The sequence below is a fragment of the Lethenteron reissneri genome, chromosome 29, assembly GCF_015708825.2.
Source record: "Lethenteron reissneri isolate LAM-NWPU_2019-01 chromosome 29, ASM1570882v1, whole genome shotgun sequence".
Classification (NCBI taxonomy): Eukaryota; Metazoa; Chordata; class Hyperoartia; order Petromyzontiformes; family Petromyzontidae; genus Lethenteron; species Lethenteron reissneri.
In genome coordinates, this window is record NC_083807.1 from 1,692,940 (window position 1) to 1,716,187 (window position 23,248).

At 54.2% G+C, this 23,248-nt stretch overlaps 2 protein-coding genes and 1 non-coding gene across 6 annotated transcripts in view; 1 reads left to right on the forward strand and 2 right to left on the reverse strand.

The window, feature by feature from the left end:
- Window positions 1-759: 759 nt before the first annotated feature.
- On the reverse strand, window positions 760-832 carry TRNAT-UGU (transfer RNA threonine (anticodon UGU)). The gene has a single exon. It is a non-coding gene; the product is annotated as a tRNA-Thr (tRNA).
- A 4,979-nt stretch (window positions 833-5,811) lies between these two features.
- On the forward strand, window positions 5,812-15,338 carry LOC133349136 (alpha-tocopherol transfer protein-like). Of its 3 annotated transcripts, none has more exons than XM_061562361.1 (6): window positions 5,812-6,770; window positions 8,372-8,590; window positions 10,740-10,893; window positions 12,237-12,430; window positions 13,041-13,151; window positions 13,612-15,338. In XM_061562361.1, exons 2-6 carry the CDS (start codon window positions 8,378-8,380, stop codon window positions 13,825-13,827), a joined length of 888 nt encoding a protein of 295 aa, XP_061418345.1. In that variant the 5' UTR covers window positions 5,812-6,770; window positions 8,372-8,377; the 3' UTR covers window positions 13,828-15,338. The 3 variants fall into 3 exon arrangements, with proteins under 3 accessions (XP_061418345.1, XP_061418343.1, XP_061418344.1); XM_061562359.1 differs by having other exon boundaries at window positions 5,812-6,765; window positions 8,289-8,590; XM_061562360.1 differs by having other exon boundaries at window positions 5,812-6,765.
- Window positions 15,339-20,213: 4,875 nt separating this feature from the next.
- LOC133349138 (sodium/potassium-transporting ATPase subunit beta-1-interacting protein 3-like) overlaps window positions 20,214-23,248 on the reverse strand; it is a 37,219-nt gene continuing 34,184 nt past the window's right edge. For both annotated transcript variants that reach the window (XM_061562371.1, XM_061562369.1), the window contains one exon: window positions 20,214-22,859. In XM_061562371.1, coding sequence (XP_061418355.1) covers window positions 22,846-22,859 — 14 coding nt within the window. In that variant the 3' untranslated portion in view covers window positions 20,214-22,845. The remainder of the gene's footprint in view (window positions 22,860-23,248) is intronic.

The window sequence follows — 23,248 nt, forward strand, 5'->3', positions numbered from 1 at the left end:
GCGTGTTTCATTGGGGGGGGGCAAAAATCGTCCAAAATCGCGTGACGTCATTTATGGACGGCCCTTGTACAGAGTTGCGAAAATCAGGACATAAAGGGTTATATTATTTATTTTAACACTGGCATTGAATCTTGTAATTGTTTATTCTATAAGATAAACTTTTTTTTTAATCAAGATTAAACGTCTATTTTTTTTCTTCTCCATTATCAGATGACATTTAAAAGTTGAACGAAAATTTCACAGAACAATTGATGAATGTTTTAAGATCACACCTGTATACCTGTAATCTTTAAAAAAAAGTTATAGATTAATTTCAAAAGATAATAATTCATGGCTGCACGAATGTGAGTCAGTTCGAACATGTTAAAACAAATAGAACATGATGCAGAGCCACCACGAGAGGGCAACGCAGTCAACATTGAGTCTGCAGCAGGGCCAAAGCAGCAGCAGTCGTCAACATGAGCCATGGTCGTTCCACTGCTGAATGAAGCAGGCCTGCCCAAGCCGCCACCGACACCTCTCAAGATCTTGCGGTGCGACAATCGATCCGGCGCCTCCACACGAAAACTCATTTCAAAGCCCCTGTCCACTCGTTACTAAATGTAACAATGTTAAATGCGACGGCCAGGAACATTAAAACTAAAATTATGCGTCTGCACATTATAAGTTTGACAAGGGCCCCCATCGGAACGAGTGGGGAACTGTTGAAGGAAGCAATAAATTGAATAACGTTAAAAGAATTTATGGAAAAAAATGGGTAGGCCCCTGCGAGATTTGAACTCGCGACCCCTGGTTTACAAGACCAGTGCTCTAACCCCTGAGCTAAGGAGCCGCTCACACACGCGGCTTCCGCAGGGCCACTTATGAATCCTACAACGAACGTGTGAACACGTGGAGGAAAAAACACACAGCTTGTCAACGTTCCCGTACCGTGCCAGGCTGAATGATATCTGGAACGAATTGAATGGATGAAGGATGGTTGTTGGTCGGTGAGTGAATGGTTGGCGGGCCGGCGGCTTGTGGCTTCCTCTCGTGTGGTCTGAAACGCGGAATTTGAGTTGACCGCCTCCTATAGGCCACGTGGCTTCATAGCAGCACCAATGCTGAATAATCCCTCTGGGTTTAATCTTCCACGAAACTGCTCAGAGTCCACCCACAGCCGCATCCACTGCACACAACACCCTGGCAGCAGATGCGGTGATACCTGACGATGCACAAATGGAACAAAAATTAAATAAAGCCTCTCTAGTAGCGGTTAAATTTCGATTGAAAGCTTTCGTGACTGCCGGGATTCATCTTCTTGGTTCTTTCGGTAAAGTCACGTAGAAGGGAAATAATAAAATATTAAAAATAAAATACAATTCTCACGACGTTTCGGCCACAACGCAAGCGTCTGAATGACGCTGTCTTTCCGACAGACCTGTTCTTCACCTGAGGACGGCTGCTTGCGTTGAGGCCGAAACGTCGTGAGAATTATTTTATTATGTTTTATTTTTATTATTTTATTATTTCCCTTCTACGTGACTTCACCGAAAGAACCAAGAAGATTAATCCCTGCAGTCACGAAAGCTTTAAATCAAAAAATCACTGTCATGGTCACCAAAGCAAAGTTTGTGGAGAATAATATTCACTTTCTGTACTTTTGAGGCATAAGCAATTAGGAAATAGCACTTGTTACCCAGGAGCATATAAACTGTTACACAGTGCAATCGTCACCGATGTTGGCCGTGAGCGCGCTAACCGCTCCACCTCCACTCCCCACAAGCGCACAATGCACTCACACGTACACACACAACACCCACACGCACCGCACGTCCACTCTTTAACTCGAGCACAATGCGATGCTGCTGACAATTGATCCGTTTTCGCTCCGGGTAATTCGCGGTTCCGTCAACGCAACGTGGTGCGGACGTTCCGCACTCAGATCCACTTTCCTGCACGGTATCCGTTCCGCACCAGCCACCGCCCCATCTATAATCGCAGTCGCAACCTCTGTCTCGTGGCCCAGCGACGGGGCCGCAGTGGTTTTGGGTTTTTTTTGTTGTTGCTGCTGCCGGAGGTTGTGTAACGGGACTGGGTTGGACTTTCGGCGCGACCCGTCGCCGGACACACGAGACGCCAAATTCTACGGTCCGAACATCCGAGCGAGCTGGCACGCAGCGGTGGGCATTTCGCATTCCTGTTCGTGTGCAATTGTGCAGACACCGGGGAGGGGCGGGGCTGCCCCCCCCCCCCTCTGTTTCCGTGCAAAGGGCACACTCGTGCGTCTACGCAGTCGCAGATCCAGAGGGGGGTGAAGCGGGGTAGCTGCCCCCCTACTCATTGACATGTCTGAACCCCCCCCCCCCCCACTCGGGGTGTCTTAATTCGCCTGTCTCGAGGTCTCTCTATGCGCCTGCCTGTGAGTCTGTTGATGCGTCTGTGGGTCTGTCTATGAGTCTCTCTGTGGGTTTGTCTGTGGGTCTCTCTGCGGGTCTCTCTGTGGGTCTCTCCGTGGGTCTCTCTGTGGGTCTCTCTGTGGGTCTCTCCGTGGGTCTCTCTGTGGGTCTGTCTGTGGGTCTCTCTGTGGGTCTGTCTGTCTCTCTGTGGGTTTGTCTGTGGGTCTCTCTGTGAGTCTGTCTGTGGGTCTCTCTGTGGGTCTCTCCGTGGGTCTGTCTGTTGGTTTCTCTGTGGGTCTGTCTGTGGGTCTCTCTCCGTGCTTTGGTCTCGACAACGCTTGGGGTCTCGCTACAAGGCAACGTGGGTTTGTAATCGCGTCTTGAAGGCGTGGGGGTCTCAAACTCCACGCGTTGCGCCTCTCGCTCAGTGCGTTCTCTGCTCGCATCAAAATCTGACGTTCACGACAAGGGTGGAGGGTGGTGGGTGGGTGGTGGATGGGGTCAGTGGGATCGGGGGGCCTTCCAAGTAGATTTTAATCTCACCAAGTGGGAGAACTCGAGAGACGCAGGAATGAGCCCCATGTCTAAGTGACCCCTGTCACCCAAAAAACAACGACGCGCAAAGAGAAATGGGAGCAAAACTTAAAAAAAAACCTGCGACTTTTGGTTTGGGTGGCTAAGTAATGGTTGTCTCAAGGCCGTGACGGGCGGCGTGCGGTCGAGACGAGTGTCGGAGTTGCAGCCAACGGAGGGGAACGCGCCGGGAGAGATGGCAGCGGTGGTGTCGGCTCGTGTGCCCGGAGCCGAGTGCCTCTCTTGTTAACATCGCCGGACTGCGGGGAGGAAAGAGAACGCCTTCATCCAGCAGTGGAGAGATCACGGCTTAACGACGGTGATGATGATGATGAATATTGCTCCTGGGCTGACTGGTGAGACGAAATGAATATGCATGTGCGGAGACAGAATGCAATAATATTTAATTTTATTGAATTGCATGATGTGTTTACAATTAAACCCGCTCGCAGCGGAATCCGTGCGAGAGGTCAACGTGGGAGAGCGGGTGGCGACCGGGACTCGGGAATCGTTCAACTCCTCGCTCCAATCAAATTCTCGTTCCGATCAACTCCTCGGTGATTCAAAAGGGTAAAGGAGCATCCCCTGCACGTTCCTGCTCGCGCCAACTGCTGACGGAAGTGGCCTCCACCAGAGGAGAGCCTCCTTAGAAGCGCTACCCTCCTCCGCGCTGGAGTACTCACACTTTACCCCACCACGCGCCATCGATACCGATCGATTAACTGCGGTGAGCCGAATTGTGTACCGCCCGGTGGGATTTCAGGTGTTTGGGGGGGCTATGAACAGAGAATGAGTGAATACTAGGAGAAGCCGGTTCCTGCTCGGTACAACGCACTTGAGTGCTGTGGAAAGCCATAATATTTTGAGAGCGTTGGTCCTGAATCAACACTTTGGATAGGTAAATGACTGTCGATTTAAAAAAAAAAATTAAACGAGGGGCATCAGAACAATAATTTATTCTCATCAAGGCCCCATCGCGTAATCAAGTGCAGTCACCAACTCTTAATCCCTCTTCTGGCCTCTCTGTTTCATATGCTATGACGAAGATCCATTGCCCGAAACGTCGTCTGTTATACATTTTAACCTTTCTTTTTTGAACCGCGCTGTTATTGACGAACGTGGTGGTATCGTTTGCTACGCGCGTGTGTTGACGCTTGCTGCGACTTGCATGCTCAGCTGTTCGCGTGTTTGCGTTCCGCACAGCCGACCAAGGGAGGTGAAGTTGATGTTACGTGGCCTCACTGATTGGCCACTGATGCAGAGGGCGATGATAGTGGCCGCGGTAGAAACGTCATTTTTTTTTATCCACGCATGAACTGCCCGTGCCCTTTGAAAAGAAAAAGAGATGCGACACGTTGGCTCGAATATTTTCTCACGAACTTTCAGGTGAGTCCATAGCCGTCGCATCACTGTAACTACACGTGGATATATTTATCGCCACTGCGACATGTCACGCAGTCAAACGTGGAAACATTAAATTTTTCGTGATGGATTTCTCTCTTTTTTTGGGGGGGTGGGGGGCAATGGATGGACCATCCGGAAGGCGCCACGTCTTGTCGCATATCGAAATCACCCGCAGGGTCGAACCGAGATTTGACGGTCGTGCCAGACGAGTACATTTAACACCTACTGCTTTCCCGACCCAATATTTTAACAGATAATTTTGTAAAGTTTCTTCATTGGGCTATGTCGCTGAAATGTGCCGTAGACCCACCTCCAATCGACACGGCCAATTAAGATCCTGCTGCTGCTGCTGCTGATGCTGCTGTCTGTTTATTTTGGTGGTTGACATCCAACCGCCGGTGAGGATGCGAGAAGAGTAAATGCATCGCCACGTTCTGTTCACGTGACGCTCCTTGCTGATCGGCTGTGTCGGGTGGAGATGGTTCCGGCACATTCACACGGACGCGATCTCTAAAACAACCCACAAGAAACAAAGCACTTCATCATGAACCGCACAAACGTGTTTGTCCAGAAGCGTTTACACAGTGAGTGGGCGTGGGCGTTACATCAACTAGAAAAAAAAATCTTTTTACCAAGTAAGGCCCACTCAGCTATACGGCCCTTGTTCAGAATTGACCAGGCTATCACAAATGATAGCTCGACAAAGAGGCTTATCATAGTGTGGAAATGCATAGCAGCAGCCACATACTCGAGACGCACAGTGATTCTAAACGCGGAGGGGAAAAACCGGAGGACCCGGAGAAAAATCCACGTGACCACGGGGAGAGAGAGACACAAAACTCCAAATATACAGCAGCAGCAGGCGTCGTCAGGGTCGGGATCGAACCCACGTCTCCGCCATACCAGGCGCCGCTGGTAGGCAATACAACCCATTGTTGTACGGTACCATGCCCCCACGTCTATGCCCCCCACCGCCTTCACACACCCGCGTACTGACGAGCGTGGTGAAGTATGGTCAACATCTAGTAGCAGATTGCCAATAGTTCTGTGCGTGCATGTACATGGAGCCCCTCTGCTTCGGCTGTGACTAAACATAAGCATTGGTTGATATAATTTGTGTTTCCAACTAAATGTGTTTTATCATTCGCAACGATGCCTTGCCACCTTTGTACTCCCAGTGCTGATGTGGCATCATACACCACGGCAGCTACTCGCTTTAACCATGCGGATGCCCAGTCATCATGTCCATATCTCACTGAGCCACTAATGTTTGCCGTGGGCGGGAATCGAACTTCGGCTGGGCTGACCCGCCAATAAATATTCACGCGGGCCTCTTGCCAATTCGCTTCACTGCTGGATTAAGACCTCCCCCACCCCTCCCTCCCCCACGGCCAAATCGGTGGCGGAGCGTTGCTTGACCATACTTCATCATTCAGGCTGGTGGGAGCGGTGGGAGCGGCGGCGGTGGTGGAGAGGAGGGGGGAGACGGAGATCCGATTTCACATCAGAAATAACTCGCCACTCATGTTCGCCGCGACTGACGATCAATCTCGCTTCGGGTCGCTGGGTTTCACAGCGCAGCGCGTTAACCACTGCGCCACCGTTCCCACCACCGCCACCGCCGCAATAATCTGTCGGACTCTTGCACAATTCTCTTCCAATAAACGGGGCCTCGTGGCAAGGGAGGGGGGCGGATTCGTGCTCAGCCGCTTGCCACCGTTCCTCTCTCCGCCTTCGGGGTTGGCTGTCATTCATTAATTCCCTCGGCAAAAGTAAACACAATAAATAACTCGCATGAGTAAATAAACAAACGCCGGCGCGTTCATCGCCCGCTCGTTCTCGGACTCGCTCCTCTTCGACCGCGACTCGCCGCGCGTGCTGCCCACGTGGACTCCACACGGACTGCGACTCGCCTGCAGGTACTAGAGGACTCAGCCGCTCGAGGAATCGCTCCGTGGCATTTGAGAGAACTCCCAACAGGGACTCGCATGGGAACTCGAAGATACAAGGAACTCAGAGAATCAGAATCGAGGAATCGGACTCGAAGGTTCGTAGGCTGATCGCACAACGAGCGAGGTGGTGATTCAAGGCACCCCCCCTAGAGTCAAGGACTCACGGACTCGGGGATTGAAGGACTCGGCGGTTTCAAGACTCGGAGCTTCAGAGGCTCTCACTTGGTACTCGGGATCCGACTCAAGACTCGAGGAATCCGGTACCCAGGGAATCGGGATTTTCGGCCTGAGGGACCTTTGAGACTCGAGAGACACGTGGACCGAGATACTCGTAAGAGACGCGGGGACTCTGAGATTTTGGGGATTGGAGAAATCCGGGACTCCAGAGCAAGATATCGATTTGACGCGCGGGGTGACGGAGTGCGGAACGCAGTGGCCACACAGCACAGACTGAGGAGGTGAGGTGCGTGCGCGGGTTCTCACAATCATCGTCAGCAGCAGAATCATTGTCAGCAGCACAATCATCGTCAGCAGCAGAATCATCATCAGCAGAATCATCGTCAGCAGCAGAATCATCGTCAGCAGCAGAATCATCATCAGCAGAATCATCGTCAGCAGCACAATCATCGTCAGCAGCAGAATCATCAGCAGCAGCAGAATCATCGTCAGCAGCAGAATCATCATCAGCAGAATCATCGTCAGCAGCACAATCATCGTCAGCAGCAGAATCATCAGCAGCAGCAGAATCATCGTCAGCAGCAGAATCATCATCAGCAGAATCATCGTCAGCAGAATCATCATCGTCAGCATCCGTTATAAGCACACACACAGACTACACGCAGAGTCATAGTCGGAATATTTAACTATACTGGAGGAATCCGATGAGCTATGAAGCTATTTTTGTTCACAGATGTCCAGTTAAATTATGCTGTGACCAAAGGTGAGCTGCAGCTCGACGATGGATTAACGTAATCAGCTGTCGTGTAGCGGTGTGTTCACACTCGACTGGTGACGCTGTAGTGCTCGGTTCGATTCGATCTCCTGGCGCGGCAGTTTAAATCCCCCCCCCCTTTCTGTCCACCCAGCAGTATAAATGATAACCGGGTCGCCACAGGCGAAGGGGAAGTTCTAGTAGGCCGTGGGGTCAGGGTCCGCTGGGTCACGTGTGCTGGGTCAGGGTGCGCTGGGTCACGTGTGCTGGGTCAGGGCGTGCTGGGTCAGGGCGTGCTGGGTCAGGGTGCGCTGGGTCACGTGTGCTGGGTCAGGGTCCGCTGGGACACGTGTGCTGGGTCAGGGGGCGTGCTGGGTCAGGGTGCGCTGGGTCACGTGTGCTGGGTCAGGGTGCGCTGGGTCACGTGTGCTGGGTCAGGGTGTGCCGGGTCAGGGCGTGCTGGGCACGCACACGAGAGACGCTTCACCAGGGGGACTCGAGCTGCCCCTGGTGGAGGCGATTGCGCCACCAGGAGGCACTTGCGGGGCTGCGCCTTCACCGCCATACGCTCGTGCCCTTTGCAGAGTCGTCGTCGTATCTGCAATGTTAACGCTGCTCCGGAGAAAAACCCACGGGGAGAGAGAGAGAGAGACGCGCAAACTCCAAATACAGGGGGAGTTCAAGCAAATGTTGAACACTTTTGAGAATTTGCAACAATGCCACGAGAAATGTGCATCCGGGCTCTGGAGACCACCTGAGGAAGATTCCAGGCACGCGTTGACAACGATGGCGAACAAATGGAGACTCTTCCACTTTTTGAAGCTATTAGCATTACATTTGTTCTAGATTTGAAGCTTTCGTTGCGCCCGAAACGTCGTGATTTATTTTATTTTATACCTACGTGACTTTACCGAAAGAACCAAAGAGTTATTACATTTGTTATCATACCTACGGTGTATTATCCGTTGCTATTTCCCCCCCTTAAAAACGACAGCCCCACGTAAGCGTTAACAAGTTTATTTTGGTTTGTTTTGGTTTGTTTGTTTAAAGCACCCTGCACACACAGCGAGGCGTCGTCACGCTCGGTGATCGAACCCACGGTGGTTGACACGACCGCTCTTGTGACGCCGCAGCCGTCGATGGCGATCCTCCCTGGCTGGGAAATGACGGAGACGGGTGGCCCCGCAGAGCCCCGCGACCTGCCCAACGAGCACCCGGTGGTGAGGGCCCGCGTGCGGGAGCTACGTAGCCTCGCCCTGCGAGACCTCCCCAGTGCCCCCATCTGCCTCGCCGACGACTTCCTGATGGCGTTCGTGCGTGCCCGTGACCTCGACTGTGCGCAAGCCTTCCAGGTCAGTTGCTCGATACTCCGTCCGTGCCAAGTGCGTGCCAGGTGCGTGCCAGGTGCGTGCCAGGTCCGTGCCAGGTGCGTGCCAGGTGCGTGCCAGGTGCGTGCCAGGTCCGTGCCAGGTGCGTGCCAGGTGCGTGCCAGGTCCGTGCCAGGTGCGTGCCAGGTGCGTGCCAGGTGCGTGCCAGGTCCGTGCCAGGTGCGTGCCAGATGCGTGCCAGGTCCGTGCCAGGTGCGTGCCAGCTGCGTGCCAGCTGCGTGCCAGCTGCGTGCCAGGTGTTATGAGTGTGTAGGGAGCGGTAGTGTAGCGGTTAGCGCGCTGCGCTACGAACCCGGCGGCCTGGGTTCGATTAAAGATCACTGCACGGCCAACACCGGTGACGATGATTTGAACCGGTCCTGGGCCTCCCCTAGGTCGACTCGATCTCACGCGAGTACTCGGTGTGCTGTGTAAACATCGCCACTGGGGAGACAAAGGCGGCCGGGCGTGGTGCTGGCCACCCACCCCCTCGTGTGCCGTTCCGGCCTTCATAGGTGCTGCTCGCTAACGGCACTTGCCCCTACAGTCTGTTAAGGCTATACGGGGGATCTTTGTCTGTGGTGGTGGTTGGTGGTTGGTGGCGTTGGCGAGCTGACGGCTCTGAGCACCCCCCTGGTGATATTGACACTGCACGTGACCGGGACGAGGCACGGTTAAAAGCTGCACCCATTGACACTGGCAGTGGGCACGCGGGCGATCTGCAAAGTGTACCCAGAAGTGTGGAACGGAGTTCGAGATCATCATCATCATCATCCTCATCACTGTAGCGGTGACGATGATTTTGATGTTGACAAATCTGCTGCTTATGAGGCGAGTGATGATGGTGGTGATGTTACTGCTGATGATGATGGTGGTGATGATGTTACTGCTGATGATGATGTTAATGCTACTGCTGATGGTGGTGCTGATGTTACTGCTGATGATGATGATGATACTGCTGATGATGGTGTTGATGTTTATGATGATGATGGTTTTGATGTTACTGCTGATGATGATGTTGTGTTACTGCTGATGATGGTGGTGTTGATGTTGTTGCTGATGATGATGTTACTGCTGATGATGGTGGTGTTGATGCTACTCCTGATGATGATGATAATGATACTGCTGATGCTACTCATGATGCTGCTGATGCTGATACTGCTGCTGCTGATGATGTAGACGCTGAGGCATTCCCACCGGTGGAGCGAGGAGTTTCAAGTCTGCAGCAGGTCACGAACGTCGCCTCCGTGTCTCTCTTCTCTCGCTGCTGCTCATCTTGCTCCTTCTACCTCCACGACTTGCTGCTCTCACGAGCCTCACTCGTTAAACCTGCTGATTTTGCTTCGTCTGCTGCCTGCTGATGATGATGATGCTGATGATGATGCTGATTACGATGTCGTGTGTGCTGTTGATACTCATTATTGTGCTGCTGCTGATCACGCTGCTCGTGTTGATTCTGCGGCTGATGATGATGATGATGAGGTTCATGATGATGATGCTGCTGCTGCTGTTGTCTAGCCATCGGACAAAGACGGTCACAGGATCGCGCGCTTCCAGATGCGCTTCTGCGGCCGTCTGGAACGCTCTTCGTTCCGATATTATGAAGCCACTGGAGCTATGCACTTTTAAAATCCAGGGTGAACACTAATTTCTTTAGAACTGCTTCTCGTGTTTGGTTTGCTGTGCTTCCCCGCACCTCCCATTAGCACCGTTGACTACGTACGGTGCGGAAGAATTTCAACATTCATGTTGATTCTGCTGCTTCTGATGATGATGACGGTGGTGGTGATGATGATGACGCTGCTTGTGATGATGACGGTGGTGATGATGATGCTGCTTCTGATGATGATGACGGTGGTGATGATGATGCTGCTTCTGATGATGACGGTGGTGATCATGATGCTACTTGTGATTATCATGACGGTGGTGATGATGATGCTGCTTCTGATGATGATGACGGTGATGATGATGCTGCTTGTGATGATGATGATGGTGGTGATGATGATGCTGCTTCTGATGATGATGGTGATGATGCAGCTGCTGTTGCTTCTGATAATGGTGGTGGTGGTGATGATAATGATGGTGATGATGGTGGTAATGATAATGGTGGTGGTGGTGGTGATGTTGATTGCAGCTGCTGAGGAATTACCACCGCTGGAGGGAGGAGTGCTCGGAGCTCGTTGGGGACCTGCGCCCGGGTCCACTGCTGCCGCTGCTGGCGCGGGGCTACCACGGGGCGCTGGCGCGGCCCGACACGCACGGCCGCACGGTGCTGCTCTACCGCGTCGGTGCGGCTCACGGCCAGCGGCAGCAGCAGCACCAGCAGCAGCAGCACCAGCAGCAGCAGCACCAGCAACAGCAGCAGCTGCAGGATAATTAGCGTCAGCAGTAGCAGCAGCGTCAGCATCATCATCAGCACCAGCAGCGTCATCAGCAGCAGCACCAGCAGCAGGAGCAGGAGCATTAGCGTCAGCAGTAGCAGCACCAGCAGCAGCACCAGCAGCGTCATCAGCAGCACCAGCAGCGTCATCAGCAACAGCAGCGTCATCAGCAACAGCAGGAGTAGCAGCAGCAGGAACAGCAGCAGTAGTAGTAGCAGCATCACCAGCAGGAGCATTAGCTTCAGCAGCACCAGCAGCAGGAGTAGCAGGAGCAGGAGCATTAGCGTCAGCAGTAGCAGCAGCATCATCAGCAGCACCAGCAGCAGCATCATCGGCAGGAGCATTAGCTTCAGCAGCAGTAGCAGCAGGAGTAGCAGGAGCAGCAGCGTCAGCAGTAGCAGCAGCAGCAGGCGGAGCAGCCGCAGTAGGAGTAGCAGCCGCAGTAGGAGTAGCAGCAGGAGGAACAGCAGCAGTAGTAGTAGCAGCAGCATCATCAACAGGAGCATTATCTTCAGCAGTAGCAGCAGTAGTAGTAGTAGCAGTATCATCATCAGCAGAAGCAGCAGCAGGAACAGCAGCAGTCGTAGCACCAGCAGCAGTAGCAGCATGAAAGAAGCAACATCGTCATCAGTAGCAGCGGTAACAGCACCAGCGCCTGTATCAGAAGTAGCAGTAGCAGGATCAGAAGTAGTAGCAGCAGTAGCAGCAGCAGCATAATCAACAGCAGCAGTAGTAGCAGCATCAGCAGTAGCAACAGCGTCATCATCAGAAGTAGCAGAATCAGCAGTAGTACTACTAGTAGCAGCAGTATCATCATCATAAGTAACATCAATATCAGCAGCAGTAGCAGCACTAGTATTAGCAGCGTCAGCATCATCACCTGTCTGATCAGTATCAGCAGTGGTATCATTGTCATAAAGTTATATATAGATGAGAACAAATCGATTCTTAATCTGCTGACCTTCGAGCTAAACTGATGCATTCATTACGCGCCAGTCAATGATTGTATGGGTAAACATCTTCGTGGCGTTTATAGACGATCACTGGTTTCAACATTCAGTGTATCATCTGCAGCAAAGTCGGGCTTGGCTTGAATCAACGCTGGCCTGATGTTCATAGACTTGGACTGGTTTCGCCTTTCAGTGTATCATCAGCAGCAGAGTCGGGCTGCCCGATGTTCACGATGCGTGGCCGCTCGCCGCCCTAACGCCACGGGTGGCGTGGGCTCGCGGTGTTGTCGTGTGGCACAGACCGCTGGGACCCCAAGGTGCACTCTGCCACGGAGGTGTTCCGCGTGAGCCTCCTCACCTCGGAGCTGCTGGCGCGGGACGCGCGCACGCAGCTACGCGGCGTCACCGTCATCTTCGACCTGCGGGGCCTCCGCTTCGGACACGTGGCCCGCGTGGGCCCCACCATGGCGCGCCGAATCGCCAGCGTCCTCACGGTGTGCGCGTGTGTCCCGTGTGTGTGCGTGGTGTCTGATTTTATTGTATTTACTCGCTCACGTTCCTTTCTCCGTTGCGTTAACCGGTAACCGCGTTACAATGGGGACGGTCAGAAAATATATTTGCACAGCCGGATGAACGCGGTGAGCTCGACAAGACTGTTTCCAAGTTTTGCCAGCTTTGTGGAATGTGTGAAGCAAGCAAATGTCTACCAGTACACGCGGCGTGGTTGGTTTGACCTTCTCGTGACCCTGGACAAACGAGGGCAGCATCTGCCACGGTGGAGTGATGATGATGATGGTGATGGTCAGCAATACCCCTGGAATTGCAATTTGGAGGGGGTTGGTTCGATGCAATTTCCCGGAGCGGCAGTTGAAACATCTTCGTCCCCCGCGCCGCCCACCATCGTTAATCCATCGGCGGGGTGCCGCGTGCGGGTGGGGTAAAGTGTGGTCACTCCCACCTCGCTCCGACGAAAGTTCCACGTGAAACGATGACTGACTTTCCGGAGATTTGTTTCTGTAATCGTCATCGCGTCGGTATGCCTCCCGCGATGCGCCGTGGCCTGGGTCTAACCCAGGGAGCGTGTGTGTGTCGTGGTGTGGACAGGACTCCTTCCCCATCAAGGTGCGCTCCATACACCTGCTCAACACGCCGCTCATCTTCAAGTCGCTCTTCGCCATCATCCGGCCCTTCCTGTCGGAGAAGATGTACTCGCGGGTGACGACACACACACACCAGACTCTCAGGGCACCACCATCAGCATCATCACCATCATCACCATCATCATCTTTACCATCATTACCATCATAATCATCATAATCATCACCATCAAAATCATCATCATTGTCTTTACCATAATCATTATCATTACCATGATAATCATCAAGATCATCACCATAATATTCCTCATCATCACCATAATAACCATCACCATGATAATCATCATCGCCACCACCACCACCGTCACTCTCATTGTCACAGTCATCGTCACAAACATCTTCACCATTGTCACTACGGCCGTGGGCGGTGACGTGGTCCACGATTACAATTGCACACACCCACCCACCTCACCCACCCGCACACAACAAAACACCCACGCACCCCACTCCCACGCACCCACCCACGCGTGGCAGGACCCTCCTGAGAAATGGTCACGAGACTCTGCGACCCTCCGCAGATCAACGTGCACAGCGGCGACGCTCCACGGAGCCTCGTGGAGGAGGTGGGGCTCTCCGTGATGCCCGCCGAGCTCGGCGGAGAGGGCCCCAGCGTGGAGGAGGTGTGCGCCGAGTGGACGCGGGTGCTGCTGGGCTCCGAGATGGAGCTCCGCCGTGTGACGTCGCTCCACCACGACTCCCTGTGCCCCTGCAAGCTGCTGCTGCTCAACGACTGAGACCTCCACGAGGGGTCGAGGGGGGGGGGGGGTCGGGTGACCGTGGACGCTGCTAGGGACCACGTGGCACGCGCTGTCGCTTCCTTCCGGCTGCTTGATATGGGTGCTCAATTTTAACGACCTCAAAGTCTCATCATCATCATCGCCTGCCGCCACCACCAACGTCTCAATTGTGCTCATCCCTTAGTTTCTGAGATCTCTCCTCCTCCTCCTGATCACAACGCCTACGGAACTTTCTCCCACAGTTATGTTCCCAACCTGTTGTGTTACTCGATCCTACCACGATCTGTACAGAAGAATGGCCAACCGGCTTTTACATGTCAGCGAATTATTATGGATGAATACTACGAATAACAGTGCGTTTTGCTTTCAATTTATGTGGAATCTTATATATTTTTTAAGCAATTAAAATGGAGCAGTATCGTAAATAAATAGACCTAGCATAGGTCGGTCCATGTATAGATACATCATTGGTTTCTATTGACTCTCGTTAAACGATTGAACGTGAGGAATGAGATGGTTGGGAAAGAAGATGTTATTTTGTTTAAACTTGATTAATTCCTCCCAGTTATTTTAGTGGGGCATCTATCGTTGGAAAGGAGCGCGTCCAACAGGACGTCCACTGGGGAGATGGAGCGATAAAAGCATTACAAAAATCTGCCGCTGGCTAGGTGGACTCATATATCGCAGCAGTGGATTGACTCAAGTTGATTTTGTTTTGACGAGCTATGAACTCGGAGGAGAGGAATCTCAGTGTGCGCGAGTGACACGGGGCATTGGTCTGCTGCTAGTAGCGGGCAATGACTGATGTCGTGTGGTCTCGCCTAGGGGCACCCCTAGTGGCAGCTGTCCCTCTGCATCAGTCTGTCAGTAGGGGGCGATGACTGTTCCGTGTGCGTGTCTGCGTGATCGTGTGTTGGTGGCTCGGAGATGTGAACTCCCTCGCCTGGTTCGCAGGAGGTCGTGGGTTCGATCACGACCCTGACGCCTGCTGCTGCTGTATATTTGGAGTTTGCGTCTCTCTCCACGTGGTCGCGTGGATGTTTCTCCGGGTCGTCTGGAGTTTCCCTCCACATGTATAATCAACTTCACGCGGTTAGACTTTAGTGTATTTATCTGCGGTAAATTTCCACATGAGCGACTTATTTGAGCTTTAATTTGTGAAGGTCATGTCGCTTATCAAAAAGAGCTACGTAGCTCAGTGGGCCTTACCTGTTAAAAATAAAATAAAGGAATGAATTTTCATAATACCACGCGGCATTATTAATCGGGGCGGCCGCTGGATTCGAACCAGTAAACCACCTCTCGACGAACGCGCTACCGCTGGTGCCACGTGCCCGCACCAGTCAACCAATCAACTATATAATCGATTCTTAAGCTACCGCGTGGCTCGCGGTCGACGCGATTTCGATGCGACCTTGTATTCTGGACCAAACTGCCGCCGGGCAATAGCTGGCGCGTCAGTCCAACTCGCGAGCGACTTCCTCTGACCTTGCAGCGAAACGTGGGAATATTGGGGGGCGGGGAGGGGGGAATATTGGGGGGCGGGGAGGGGGGAATATTGGGGGGCGGGGAGGGGGGAATATTGGGGGGCGGGGAGGGGGGAATATTGGGGGGCGGGGAGGGGGGAATATTGGGGGGCGGGGAGGGGGGAATATTGGGGGGCGGGGAGGGGGGTACAAACTTCACGCTCTTAACCATCGTTTTTATCGGAGCAGCCATGACCTATCCACTGCTGGGTGAAGGCATCGGCGAAGCTGTCCGCGCCTTGCGATTTCGCCACGCGACAATCCCATCTCGCCGCCGCCAGTTTTTACCGCTCCATCTCCCCGACGGAGGTGCTAACTCTGCAGGTGCTGCGCTTTGCCGTGGAGCGCTCGGGCCGCCTCGCGTGTACGTTGTGTCGCGGATTGCGTTTTTAATGCACCGACGTAATTAAAGTATGACCTGATGATGATAAACATAATGAGAATGTAACAGCCCCTGATTTGTCAATCCACTGCTGGATGAGGTTCTCCCCTGCGCCGTGTCGAACGTGGGGGCGGGTGGTGGTGGGTGGTGGGTGGGTGGGTAGGGGGGGGTTGACCATACTTCACCACGCTGGTCAGTTCGGGTAGGCCAACACGGGGACCATTCATCAGACGTATATGTATGTGTGCATGTGTGTCTATGGGGAGCGGTTGTGTGGTGGTTTGCGCGCTGCGCTACAAACCCGGTGACCCGAGTTCGATTCCCGCTCACAGCCAACATAAGTGACAATTTTCTGAACCGGTCCTGGGCTTCCCCTAGGTCTACTCAGCCTCAAATGAGTTCCTATAGAGATATGTAAAACATTGCCAGGAGGGAGACAAAGGCGGCCGGGTGTGGTGGTGGCCACCCACCCCCTCGTGTGCCATTCCGGCCTTGGCAGGTGCTCGCTAAGAGCACTTGCCCCAACAGTCTGTCAAGGCTACACGGGGGATATTTGTCTGTGTTGGATGTGAAGGGTGGTGATTAGTTAGACATGGTGGGTGGTGGGGTGGTATTGCTTCCATCTGCTGCCAGAAACGTATTGCGGAGAGCCGGTAACACCTGGTATGCACGTTCGTGGCCACCCACCAAAGCTCCGAAGACCTGATGAGATGCCGGGTGCATTGCGGGTGATTCCATCATGGGGAGGCGTCGTGTCATGATCAGCATCATCAGCAGCTGCCACCTGACTTTTCCCCGAAGAGGCAGGATGGGGCTGCTTCATCGAGGGCGATATTGGCACGGAATAAAAATACACTCCCATTGGTTTAGATTGATTGTTGAACGGGGGGTGGGGTAAGGGGGGATGGGGGTGGGGTAAAGGGGGATGGGGGGGGTGGGGGGGTGGGGTAAGGGGGGATGGGGGGGTGGGGTAAGGGGGGATGGGGGTGGGGGGTAAGGGGGGGTGGGGGGCATAAAGGGGGGGGGTTGACTCCAGACCAAGCTGCCACAGCCACCCCGTTCGCCGTGCCACTCGATGCGTTTCGGAATTCGGCAACCGTCACTTTTATTGACAACAGCGACAACCCTCCACATCCATTCACACGCACTCAGCCCTGGTGGGAGAGGAAGGAGTTGTGGGGGGCAGAGGTTGTGGGGGGCAGAGGGTGGGGGGGGGGGTTAAATAATGTCGCGTTTCACGTTGGGTGTCAACATTGTCGATGTCTAACGGTGACCACACCGGTGGGTGGTGTTTTCATTTTATTTTTTACCCTGCGCCGATTTATCTTCACTGTCAGTGTCTGCACTTTGTCGCGCTTCTGAAAGAGTTTGCGATCGAGGCGACGCCTCTTGCCGCGAGACTCCCCATGCTGATCCGACGGCTTCTCGTCTCCTGCTTCAACACAAAAACCACCGCGCTCGGTCGGTGTCTTGACTCCTCTCTCTCTCTCTCCTCTTCTGCTCCTCTCTCTCCCCCCTGCCCCTCTCTCTCCCCCTGCCACTCTCTCTCCCCCTGCGCCTCTCTCTCCCCCCTGCCCCCATCTCTCCCCCTGCCCCTCTCCCCTGCCCCTCTCTCCCCCTGTCCCTCTCTGTCCCCCCTGCCTCTCCTCCACCCCCTGCCCCCCTCTCTCTCTCCCCTGCCCTTCTCTGCCCCTGCCCCTCTCTCTCCCTGCGCCTCTCTCTCCCCCCTGCCTCTTCTCCACCTCCTGCCCCCCTCTCTCGCCCTGCCCCTCTCCCCTGCCCCTCTCTCCCCCTGTCCCTCTCTCTCCCCCCTGCCTCTCCTCCACCCCCTGCCCCCCTCTCTCTCTCCCCTGCCCTTCTCTGCCCCTGCCCCTCTCTCTCCCTGCGCCTCTCTCTCCCCCCTGCCTCTTCTCCACCTCCTGCCCCCCTCTCTCGCCCTGCCCCTCTCCCCTGCCCCTCTCTCCCCCTGTCCCTCTCTCTCCCCCCTGCCTCTCCTCCACCCCCTGCCCCTCTCTCTCTCCCCTGCCCTTCTCTGCCCCTGCCCCTCTCTCTCCCCCTGCCCCTCTCCCCTGCCCCTCTCTCCCCCTGTCCCCCTCTCTCCCCCCTGCCTCTCCTCCACCCCCTGCCCCTCTCTCTCCCCCTGCCCCTCTCTCTCCCCCTGCCCCTCTCTCCCCCTGCCCCTCTCTCCCCCTGCCTCTCCTCCACCCCCGCGCCTCTCGCCCTGCCTGGGTCTCCAACCGCCTGGAGAACCGAAAAGTTGAAGGGCGATCAGCAAAGTGGAAAGAGGAGGAGCTGATGGGGTTTGGTGGCGAGTTCGTTGTCTCGGTGGCGAGAGCGGCTAGGGCTAGAGTGAGTGTGTGTGTGTTTGAATAGTGTGGTTAGGGTTACGGATTGCGTTTGGATAGTATTGGCAGAGTTAGGGCTGGTGTCTGGGTGACGAGTCGGGGTCAGGGTCAGTGTCTGGGTGACTAGTCAGGGTCAGTGTCTGGGTGACTAGTCAGGGTCAGTGTCTGGGTGACGAGTCGGGGTCAGTGTCTGGGTGATGAGTCAGGGTCAGGGTCAGTGTCTGGGTGACTAGTCAGGGTCAGTGTCTGGGTGACTAGTCAGGGTCAGTGTCTGGGTGACGAGTCGGGGTCAGTGTCTGGGTGACGAGTCAGGGTCAGGGTCAGTGTCTGGGTGACGAGTCGGGGTCAGGGGTAGGCACAGGGACGAGCATCTTCACCGGCTGCGTCTCCGCGCCCCACTGCACGTGCCTGCTGCTGCTGCTGCTGTCACCAAACACGCCGCTCGCCGCCCGCTCGTCACTCGCCGTGGCAACGGGGCCTGCGCCACTGACCCCATGAGCACACGCGGGCAGGGCCGTCCATGGTGGGGGGGGGGGGGTGACGGGGGTTTGGGTGGCCCCGGGCGAACCCGCAGCGTCCGTGCGGGTTCCCCTCGGGCGCCTTCAAACTCACCCCGACGTCTTCTTGGTTATTTTGGTAAAGTCACGTAGAATGGAAATAATAAAATAATAAAAATAAAACATAATAAAATTATTCTCACGACGTTTCGGCCACAACGCAAGCAGCCGTCCTCAGGAGAAGAACAGGTCTGCCATGCTACGTGACTTTACCGAAAGAACCAAGAAGATGAATCCCTGCAGTCACGAAAGAAGCTTTAAATCGAAACCCACCCCGACGTGTTACATCTGACACGACCGTGACGTCGTAGCGCGCTCACAATCCGCCACGCCCCCCCCCCCCCAAAGCGCGGGGCCCGGGGCGGTCGCCGCGATTTTCCTCTGCACGCAAGGGGACACCTCTGGGCACGACCAACGACTGCTCCCTCGACTCCGTCCGTCCTCCGTCCGCCATGGACGAAGCGGATCGACCCCAAAGCTCCTCGCGGCCGCGTCCCCGTCCCAAGCCGCTCGCTCCCGACAGGGAATTGCCAAGGCATCACTATTTGTATTCGTCTCGAGCAACATGTCAACCCGCAGTTGGACATATGCATGACAATTTACATGTCGGGCTAATAGTAGTGATCGGTTCGTCATGTGGCGAAGTCGTGTTTAACTTTAAATGTATATAGTTTAAATACGCGCGCGTGCGTGCGTGTGTGTGTGTTTTCATGTGCCTGAGATGCACTGCGCTATTAGACCCAGAGTTTGTCTGGGTTCGATTCCCGGTCACGGTGAACATCAGTGGCGAGTGAAGTCAAAAACCTGCCCCCCCTCCCCCTGGGCCCCCCCTCCCCCACGTCTTCGTCGACTTGACCTCAATTGAGTCACCTGGTGCGGCGTGTAAACAATTGCTTAACATCGGCGCTGGGTATAGAAAGACAAAGGCGGCCGGGCGTGGTTTCTTGCTGCACCACCACGTCGTAGCCTTAACAGGTGCTCGCTAACAGCACTTACTGAAATATCCTGTATGGCTATACGGTGAGAAGGGGTCTCTTGTACGTCAGACACATGGGCAGTTCGTGTCACGAACACCCCCATTACACATGGCACATCCCACAGCCACGTCTGAAACGCCATAGAATCACGGCATGTACCATTGTATGTACAGGTTGAAGGGGGGGGGGGGGTTAGGCCATGGCATTTACAATTATTATTATTAAGTAGTCCTAAGCAGGAATGCTCCCTGTGTTGCAATGGTAAGCACAATCGACTTGTAAGCCTCAAGTCACCGATTCGATCTCCTGGCGCGGCAGTTTAAACCAATGGGGGGGGGGGGGATGTTTCTTAGACCCCCCACCGCAGTCTCCTGTCCGCCCAGCCGCAGTGGTGGCACTCGCAGGCCGAGTGTGATGGGGCCGAGTGTGGGGGGGGGGGGGGGGGGGGGGGGGGGGGACCCCCAGCTCCTCCACGAGACGTCTCGCCAGCGTGAACAGGAAGTAGGCCAAAGAAAAATAAAGCCCCCCCCCCTCTCCCTGCAGCCACCCCCCCTCCCCCTGCAGCCCCCCCTCCCCCTGCAGCCCCCTCTCCCCCTGCACGCCCCCCTCTTAAGAGAGAGAAGCTCCCTCGAGTTTCTAATCGTGGATCCCCTCGTTCCAGCAGCGGCGTTTTAGACAGCACTTGCAGGGCTGCGCCTGTGCACTCACCACGACCACTCCCCCCCGCACCGCCCCCCGCTTTCTGTGCGCCTCTCTCGAATCGTCCGCGGGGAGGGTGCGTGGGGTGGTTCGGCCTCTTCATAGCACGAGGGAAGGAATTCGGCATTAATTCGGCATCCGAAGAGATTAATTACAATACCATTCCACCCACGCCGCCGCCGCCACCGCAACCTTCACCAGCAGCAGCATTGTCTATCGAATGAGTCATTACCGTCGTCATCATCATCATCATCAGCGGCAGGAGGAGCAGCGTTTGGTCAATCCATTATTGGAAGACAATCTCACCAAGCCGCCTCCATTTGTGTGATCGAGATCCAATTTCGACATGTGTCTGCTGCTGCTTTAGCTGCTGTTGTTGTTGTTATTGGGTGCAGTTGTGAACAACAGCCATGTGAGGCACGAGTACGTCCAATCGGCATAATTATTGGTTCACTGCAGCTCAAAGGCTCCGTCCCTACGATGCGCGTGGTGAGGTTAGCAGATGTCCACGTGCGCGGCATTTGAAGACCGGGATCGGTGACCTCGCCGACAATTTGGTTGATCGGGGAGGGCAGTTTCATATCCGGACAGCGGAGCGAAGGAAGAGGGAGCTTCTGTCCAGGGAGCAATGTTGTTACAGGCGTCCCGTGATGATTCGGTTTCGTGTAAAAAAATAAATAAAATAAAAACAACGCGTGTTCAAAGGTTCGTTCCATGTCGGGTCTTTGGCGAAGACGTGGGCGCGATGGGACTTGGGCCGTCCCGTCACCGTTCCCGTCCAAACGACTCACTCCTTCATTGATTAGTTCGTTCGTGGATTGATCAATGCTTGATTGGTCGATCAGTGGCTGTTTGATAAGCTGGTTGGTTGATCAGCTTAGTTGATCACCAGGTCAGTTGATCAGTGGGGTGGTTTTATTGGTTAGCCAGTTGATTGGTTGATCAGCTGGTTAGTTGGTTGATCAATGATTTGGTCCGTTGGTTGATAATTCGTTTGGATGGTTGATCATCTGGTTGATCATCTGGTTCAAAGGTTAATAAGTTGTTTCATTGATATGGCGGCTTGGTTGTTTAATCAGCCGATTTCGTGGGCTGCTTGGAAGATTGAGAATTCAGTAAAAAAAATGTTTTGCTGATGTAGCTGCGTTGGCAGCGGTGCACAAGCACAGACAACAATAACAACTCAACACGGCCAGCGTCAGTATGAAAGGCGACGTTTCGGTCAGTCGTCCTTCTTCACATCACATAGGCAGGTGAAGCAGAGGGCCATTGCCTGAAACGCCGCCGAATACGGTATTTAATTTTATTATTATTAATTTAATAGGCCAGAGTGCTATTGACGAATGTTGAGTATTTTGTGAATGTTCAGTTATAAGTTGGCCCGCGAGAGGGCAGCAGAGGACCGGGGCTCGATCTCAACACGAGCACGTGGCTTCGTCATTCGACGGCTTCTCTTCGCGTCACTTGACGGGAAGGATAGAAACCGTTATTATGAGTAATTATCGCTCTCAATATTGCTTAAAACGACTATCGGTTTCAAACAATAACGTGACGTGCTCTATAATTCCGTACGACATATGCAGACCGACCGGTAAACCATTTAGACTTGCGTGCATATTGTTGGCATCGGAAGTTGCTGAGCGCGCAGCGTTTGTACCTCTCGTGCAAGCGGATGCACGTGTGTATGTTGGACTTCTTTCGCACCGCACGTAGCCAACCGTGCCAATTGGAGGTGTGTATAGTGGGCGTGGCGTGGAGAGAGAGGGGGGGGGGTTACACAATCGTCAGATCTCAACTTTGCCACGCTCACAATAGGGGCGATGGTCGGTTGTGCGATGACCGAAAGGATAACAACGTCGGCACATTGGCACAGTTAGGTCGACACGTTAATTTCCCCCGCGTGTGAAGGGAGTAAGCCCACAACTGCAGGGGCGTCGTTTCAAATCATGTAATTGTGACGTCATTGTGGCATTAAAATTGTGGCCGGGTGTGGTGTTGGCACAAAGGGGAGCAGAAGTGGTGCATCTGCCAGTCATCTCAGCCAGGCAACCCATGGCCCCTTGGGGTCTGTACCGTGACCCCCCCGCCAGCGAGTCTTGGACACTTCACGCGATGTCCTCAAAGCTCACCGAGCCTCGCCCCAGCGTCGTGGTGACGTCGCCGCCGCTTTGGTGGCGAATTGGCGGCTCTTCCCGTTGATTTTGGCCACGCACCCCTTCGTGTGCCGTTTGCCGGCCTTCATAGGTGCTCCGCTAACAGCACTTGCCTCCAGAGTCTGCTGAGCGCTTTATGGCGGGGACCTTTGTCTTTAGTTTTACAGTTTGTAGACACCGCACACACACACACACGCGCGCGCACACGCGTGCAGTGCGTTCCGTCTCCACGTGTCCGTGTTTCTTCGGGTGCGGCCGCACACTGTCCGCTGGTTATTCGCTGGCGGCAGGCCTCGTGTGTGGAATTTTGGAGTGCTTTGTAACGACCTCATCTTCACCGCGAGACGTCGCACAAATGGGCTCTCCTCGCCGTCCGTTATTTAGTTCGGGCTGTTTAAGAGACACATCAACAACAACAACAAATTACCATCTTTTTTTTTAAAACGGTTCACGAATAATCAGCAGTCAACAAATATTGATTGTCGAGCATATTGTATATACTTGGTATAATACGTCAACAACTTGTTCAAATTTCTCCCAAATTTCTCCCGATCTCTCCGCGATAGGGTCACGTTATGGGGTGAAGACTCCATTCGGAAATCTCGCAGAGCAGTGCCAACCATCGGTGTTGCCGTAGACCGGCCCGCGGAAGTGAATCGTGCAGAGCTACCTCTGACGTTCCTTCTTTCTCCCACGTGGGAGTAATGTTCGCCGCACGACGGTAAAACCGGTTTTGAGAATTATCTGAGCTGGTTATGCGGCCACATCGACCTGGTTAA